Source organism: Arachis ipaensis, chromosome B07 (genome assembly GCF_000816755.2).
Source record: "Arachis ipaensis cultivar K30076 chromosome B07, Araip1.1, whole genome shotgun sequence".
In the NCBI taxonomy this organism is placed as follows: Eukaryota; Viridiplantae; Streptophyta; class Magnoliopsida; order Fabales; family Fabaceae; genus Arachis; species Arachis ipaensis.
The window spans coordinates 117,080,801-117,088,696 of NC_029791.2; the positions used below are offsets into that span (position 1 = coordinate 117,080,801).

The 7,896-nt window shown below is 41.7% G+C and overlaps 1 protein-coding gene across 1 annotated transcript; it reads left to right on the forward strand.

The window, feature by feature from the left end:
• Positions 2,177 to 7,306, forward strand: LOC107607773. The gene has a single exon (XM_016309677.1). It carries the CDS (start codon positions 2,177 to 2,179, stop codon positions 7,304 to 7,306), a length of 5,130 nt encoding a protein of 1,709 aa, XP_016165163.1.

The window sequence follows — 7,896 nt, forward strand, 5'->3', positions numbered from 1 at the left end:
CTAGGCCAACCTGCATGAACTGATCTATGCCAACATCCCCAATTTCCTCAATACGAGAAATATCCGAAGCAGATTGAACAACTTCATTAGCAACTACATTAAAAGGAAATTTTTTGTCCCAGACTGATGATCCATCACCCTCTTCTTCAAAAAAGTGCAGTCTCTCTTGCTTGACCATAAAATTTGCCAACTCATTAAGCTGAATCACGTTGTCCCCTTCGTCTACATTGATTAAATCAGCCTTCCTCTTCTTGAAAACAATACCTTTTTTCTTTGGCAAGGGTTGATTAACTTCAGCCTCGCCATCTACTTTGTCCAAGTTTGACGAAGACCCTTCAAAGTTCTTCATCCTAAACCGCGACCTTAGGGTTGATGCTGAAACCCCAGGATACTTGCCAGCTGAAAGGATATAACATAAAAAGTTAGATAAATATTACCCTACAACACCAAACAAAATACAACAGTTATGCCTCACCAAAATAATCTAAAACAGACGCCCTATCTTCCTCCCACGGAAGCAAGTCCGATACAGATATTAGGCCACCCCGATTAACCATTTCCATCAGAAAGCTTATTATACATTCGTTCCGAGGAGTTATAAGCTCGGGACCCAGTATGTGATTAGGCTGACAGCACCAGTAAAGGGGAAATTTTTCTCCGAGATGTTCATCTAGGTAAAATGGAAACTCTTCCTCTGCAGATTTTACCTTAAGAAACATTTCCTTAAAATCTTTGAAAGAAGATTTATAAAGTTTAAAAACAGAAAACCCAGGAGTGCTGTTCAAATTAACCCAAAGGCCTTTCCAAACTCCCTTGGCTTGAAAAAGTGAAAAAACAATTCCAGTTCAGGAACAATCCCCAGAAATTCGGTCAGAATTTGAAAACATTTCAAAAACGCCCATCCATTAGGATGAACTTGGGACGGTGCACAGTTCATTTGTTTTAAAACATCACACTCAAATTGGGTAAAAGGCAACTTAACAGACAATTCCTCAAGAACACAGCTATACATAAAGAAATTTTCAAAATCTTTCTACCTATGAAAAACACGATCCATACGACTGCATGGCGTCATTTCAATATGAAAATCAGGCCTTACTATCCTTGACAAATTAACCTCCTCCACACTTTCTCTGTCAATAAAAAGGGAAGCCCTTATCTTCACATCAGGGTCAACCCAGCCATATGACCCATCATCCTCAACCTTTGGTGAAGCTTTCGCCTTTTTGTCACCCATTTATCTTTCTCTCAGAAATCAGAAAATAGAAAGCATAAGAGGTAAAAGGATGCTGTCACTAACCTCTTGTGCTCATTCTAAAAACTTTTCGAAGAGCAGCACCAGTTAAAACGCCAAGTCTTTGCTTTGCGAAAGTGTAGTTTGAGAATAAATGTTTGGTTAATGAAACCCTTTCAATTGCCAGGTTAAAGTCACAACCATTTCTTAAGAAAATCACTTCGAACGGTTCCAAGTTTGCTTAGGAACTTGCACCCCACATTGGGAAACAGTACCATCATTAATATCTGTCATTATACCTTTTTCAATTCTAATTAAACAATAATTTATACTCTGTTAAAAAAAAATGTTATTTTCAATAATGAGCCAAGTTGATATGGGGGCTCCTCATACCGAGCTATAACTCGGTCTAAATAAAAGCTCAACCTGCCTCATTCAAAGCGTTTCTTGGATTGATAGACTATGATATGACCGTTATACGTTATAGCTCGGCAGGCCAACCGACGTCCGACGTATTAAACGTCACCGATCTTATGGCATTAAATGATTTTGGTTGGTTACGATAAAATAATCAATTCAGGAGAAAATTACCGATTATCGTCTCCGAGTTATAAAAGAGAACAATCCGAGTTGAAAAGGTAGATCATTGTTCCAAACTAAAAACTCTCCATATAATTCTCATTAACTGACTTGAGCGTCGGAGTGCTTTTTGCAGGTGCTCCCCCTCTTGTTTCACTTGGTGGTCGAGACACATCGTGGTTCATTTACAAGGTCGTACAACCCCTTCTTCCGAACGAGATATAACTCGGCCACAACCAGGCAGGAATATTTGGCGCCCACCGTGGGGCCGAGGGTTTAGAAAATTTTCCTTACAGGTCCCAAATACCCTAATGTCTGTGAATGACTGATGCACCTCCCCCCACGCCGTCCGAGCTACTTCGGATGGTAACTGAGCTTCAGCAGGCAAATCAACGCATGGCAGAGGCAAATCAACGTATGGCGGAGGAGAATCAAAGAATGCAGCAACAAATTCGGCAAATAGCCAACGCCCGACTTGAGCACAACGACAACCGTCATGGAGGAAACGCCAATGACGAACATCAATCTCAACCGACGCACGTTTCGGAGACCCCCCAGGATGATGATGGAAGGAATCCTCAAAACAATGAAGCCTCGCCGGAAGACGAGGAAGAAGAGCCTGACAACTCGGCAGGACCTTTCACAGCTGATATAATGAATTTTCAACTGCCTCGGCAATTTACATTGCCCACGACTTTAACTCCGTATGACGGCTTAGGAGACCCAAAGCAGCATATAAAAAAATTCCGATCTATCATGATCGTTAACAGTGCATCCGACCCTATTTTATGTCGTTGTTTTCCCTCCTTTTTAGATGGTCCTGCACTTGACTGGTTTTGCTCTTTGCCTGCAAATTCAATTTCACGTTTCCAGGAGCTAGCAAAGCAATTTGAAGATCATTTTGCGGCATCAGCAATATATTTGCATGATTCCGACTACCTAATGACTGTAAAACAAGGTCCTCAGGAAAGCCTGAAGGACTACATTACCCGTTTTACAAAGATAGCCATGCGCATTCCCGACCTTCATCCCGAAGTACATCTTCATGCCATCAAAAGTGGCCTTCGACCAGGAAAATTTCAAGAAGCCATCGCAGTAGCCAAGCCGAAGACTTTAGCCGAGTTTCGAGAAAAGGCAAAAGGACAAATAAACATCGAAGAGCTTCGCCAAGCTCGCAAAGTGGAAAGGTCGGCAGCTATTAAAGAAGACGATAAGCCTCGGGACAATAAGAAGACTTTCAGACCGACTCCTCGCTATGAGACGTACACTCAGTTTAACGCGAAGAGAGATGATATTATTAAAGAAATTTTGAATTCCAAGTTGATTAAACCTCCTCGTAAAGCTGGCAGTTATCCCAAGCCGAAGAATATAGACAAATCCAAGTATTGCACATTCCATCAGAAGTATGGTCACACAACCGACGAATGTGTGATCGCTAAAGACCTTCTGGAGCGTTTAGCAAGACAAGGACATCTTGATAAATTTATCTCAGGTCATATGCAGAAAAGATCCGTTCCCACTTCAGATCCACCCCCTGCAGGACCATCATCATCATCATCAAAAGACAAAGAAAAGGCCCCTGCTCAACCTAGGGGTATAATCAATTGCATCTCCGGCGGTTATGCCGGAGGTGGACAAACAAGTTTGGCAAGAAAGCGGACATACAGGGCCATGTTGGCACTGGGAGATACCACCAACAATCCTCAGCCAGTGCAGGAGATTCCGGAGATGACATTCTGCCCGACCGACTTTAATTGCAAAGATACTAATCTGGATGACCCTGTTGTCATCTCTCTACAGCTGGGCGACTTAATAGTTCGGAAAGTGCTGCTAGACCCAGGCAGCAGTGCTGATGTGTTATTTTTTACTACATTTGAAAAAATGAAATTAAGTACTAATATTTTGCAACCATCTGTAGGTGATTTGGTCGGTTTTTCCGGGGAACGCGTTCCAGTGATAGGTTCAGTGTGGTTACAAACCACACTCGGTGAGCAGCCTCTATCTAAAACACATGACATCCAGTATCTTGTTGTTGACTGTTTCAGTCCCTATAACCTTATCTTAGGAAGACCTTTTTTAAATAAATTTACTGCAATTGTATCCACTGTTCATCTCTGTGTCAAGTTTCCTGTGCAGGAGAATATCGTGGCCACCGTCCATGGTGACTTGCAAGAAGCTCGGTATTGTTATAATACAAGCCTAAAACCTATCAAGAGGAGTTGCGAGCGACGTATAAACTCCATCAATGCCGAACAACCAATACTAGCCGAGCTTGACCCTAGAGCCGACTTTCAAGATCGCCCTCTGCCAAACGAAGAGCTAACAAAGCTTATGTTAACTGATGACCCAATGAAATTCACTTTTATAGGAACCTCCGTAAAAGACAAAGAAAGGGAGAAGCTCATCCGTTTTTTGCAGGAGAACGCCGATCTATTTGCTTGGACATCTGGAGACATGCCAGGCATTGATCCATCTGTTATTACTCATAAACTGGCAATAAGCCCGGCAGCCCGACCAATATCTCAAAAAAAGAGAAATCTCGGAACTGAGAAAAGACTCGCGTCCATGGCTGAAGCCAAGAAGCTCATCGATGCAAACTTCATCCGAGAAATCAGGTTTACAACTTGGCTGGCCAACGTCGTCATGGTAAAGAAAAATAATGGTAAATGGCGCATGTGCGTCGACTTTACTGATTTAAATAAAGCATGTCCTAAAGATGCCTACCCTCTACCTTCTATTGATACTTTAGTAGATAACTCTTGTGGTTATGGCACCTTAAGTTTCATGGACGCATACTCTGGTTATAACCATATCCTTATGCACCCATCAGACCAAGAAAAAACGGCCTTCATTACTGAATATGGTAATTATTGCTATAATGTCATGCCTTTTGGCTTAAAGAATGCAGGTGCAACATACCAGAGACTGATGAACAAGGTTTTCGACCAACAGATAGGCCGGAATATTGAGGTGTATGTCGATGATATGGTCGCCAAGACAAAGGTCGGCCACTCCCATACTGAGGACCTTGCTGAAATATTTGGCCAAATCCGAGCTTATAACATGAGGCTCAATCCGGAAAAATGTGCCTTTGGTGTTAAGGGAGGAAAATTCCTCGGCTTCATACTTACTAGCCGAGGAATTGAAGCAAATCCTGAAAAATGTCAGGCAATCCTTGATATGAATAGTCCCACAAACATTAAAGAGGTTCAGCGATTAACAGGGCGGTTGGCAGCACTATCCAGATTTCTACCATGCTTAGCGTCCAAGTCCTTCAGCTTTTTTCGATGTTTACGGAAAAATACAACTTTCCAATGGGATGAAAACTGTGAAATGGCATTTAAGAGTTTAAAGCAATTTCTTTCTAAACCACCTGTTTTGCAAAAACCTAACATCGGTGAACCATTATATTTGTATTTGTCGGTTACTGATATAGCAGTTAGCTCTGTTCTTGTTGCAGAAAAAGAGAGAACACAACAGCCAGTTTATTTTGTAAGCAAATCATTGCAGAATGTCGAGCTTCGCTATCCAAGGTTAGAAAAGCTCGCCTACGCACTTGTTTTTTCTGCAAGACGGCTCCGCCCCTACTTTCAGAGCCATACAATTTATGTCAAAACTTCTCAACCCTTACGCCGAATACTCGCCAAGCCCGAGCTTGCGGGGAGATTGATAAAGTGGTCCATTGAACTTTCCGAATTTGATATTCAATACCAACCTAGAGGATCTGTCAAATCACAATATCTAGCCGACTTTATCGTCGAGTTCACAGGACCAAGTCCGAACATAGAGGATGCGAATTGGGTGTTATTTGTTGATGGGGCCTCTAACCCCCATGGATCTGGAGCAGGGATACTTTTGGAAAATGCTGAAGGAGTTGTTATTGAACACTCTCTACGATTTTCATTCAAAGCTAGCAATAATCAAGCCGAGTATGAAGCTCTACTCGCTGGGCTCAGGTTAGCAATAGAACTACATGTTGTTAATTTACAAGTTTATTGTGATTTTCTGTTAGTTGTTCAACAAGTAAATCAAAGTTTTCAAACCAAAGATCCAGTTTTATCCAAATATGTAGTCATTGTTAAAAACCTCATGGATCGTTTTTCAAAAATTGAAATTCATCATATAGCAAGAGATCAAAATCATAGGGCAGATATATTATCTAAGCTAGCTTCCACTCAGTCACACACTGCCTCACTACTACAATCCACTCTTCATGAGCTGAGCATAAATATCATTAGCATTTTTCATATAGACAACGAAGCTAGTTGGCAAAAGCCGTACATTCAGTACCTTAAAAGTGGAGAACTCCCACAACAGATGGAAGATGTAAAAAAGTTCAAACGAAAAGCATCTTTCTTTACATTGCTGAATAACCAATTGTATAGGCGAGGTTACTCTCGACCATTATTGAAATGCTTAGACAGAACAGAGGCCGACCTAGCCTTAGCCGAGGTTCATGAAGGCATTTGCGGAATACATTCAGGAGCCAGAAGTCTAGCACAAAAGATTCTTCGTGCTGGTTTTTATTGGCCGACCATATGGGAGGACAGTCGGCAAAAGGTCCGAACCTGCGACCACTGCCAGAGACATGCCCCGATCATTAACATTCCCGCCGAGGATTTACATCAGTCAACGGTAAGCTGGCCATTTAATCATTGGGGAATGGATATCCTAGGACCCTTCCCCACAGCCCCAAGACAGGTAAAATACTTGGTTGTCGCAATTGATTACTTTTCTAAATGGATTGAGGCTCAACCTCTAGCTAGGATTACATCAGTTCAAATGATATCATTTGTTTGGCAAAAGATAATTTGCAGATTCGGTATACCTCGTCACATTATAACTGATAACGGTCGCCAGTTTACCGACCATAATTTCAAGACCTTTTTACAGAATTTAAAGATTAAGCAGCATTTCTCCTCAGTGGAGCATCCTCAATCAAACGGCTTAGCCGAAGCTGCAAACAAGGTCGTCCTCCAGGCTTTAAGGAAGAAGCTCGATGACGCTAAAGGACTATGGGCTGAGCTTGTCCCAGAGATTTTATGGGGTTATAATACCTCACCACACTCAACAACTAAAGAAACACCATTTCGTCTGGTATACGGATCGGAAGCGATGATACCAGTTGAAATATCACAAAGCTCCTTCAGAGCACAAGCAGAAGATCACGAACATGCTCGGCGAGCCGAGCTTGATTTAGTTGAGGAGGTACGGGACATAGCGGCTGTTCGTCATAAAGCCTTACAGCAGCGAGTAGGCCAACGACATAATAAAAGGGTGAGACCGAGATCTTTTCATGTCGGAGACCTGGTGTTGAGGAAAACTGAGGAAGCACGGAGACCACCTACTCACGGAAAACTTGCAGCGACATGGGAAGGCCCCTACCGAATTCATCAGGTACTCGGCAGAGGAGCATACCAATTGGAGCAATTAGATGGTACGGTACTACCTAGCACTTGGAATATTAATTCCTTGAAACAATACTATAGTTAATACTGCAGAATGCTGGCACTCTTTTTCCTACCTTGAGATTTTTCCTAAAGATAGGTTTTGCTCAAGGAGGTTTTAACGAGGCTAGCGTCCCTAATTCAATTTGTAAAAGTGCTGCATACCAATAATAATTATTTTTTGTCAATATATTCTATGCATACCAGTAATAATTATTTTTTGTCAATATATTCTATACTAACGCGAACTTCTTAAAGATTATTGCCTACGGCAGTAAACCATTCCTGTTTAAACCTGAAGCCGCACCAATAATACGTGCGCAATCCGGACTGATGACTCCTTATCAGTAATCAGACCCTAAATATAGGGATATGCAAAGGATAAAACAAATATATCCTAAATTTATCAGAAACGCATCAGTTACAAAACAAGCACTGATTTTAACAGCTCTTAAAAGGGACCCCATAATGCCCTACTCAAAATAAAACAGAAGTTTTTTCATACTACTTAGTCATTACAAAGATCAAAAAGATCGAAAATACAACCGCACATTATCAATCAGCCAAGTTATCACCCCTTTCCTCTGGAACCTCTTCATCATCGACCAAGTGCCCATCTCGAACTACCTTACTCGG

Bases quoted from the DNA above. Each gene is read 5' to 3' on its own strand.
- LOC107607773 (XM_016309677.1), top strand. From the start codon at position 2,177: ATGGTAACTGAGCTTCAGCAGGCAAATCAACGCATGGCAGAGGCAAAT.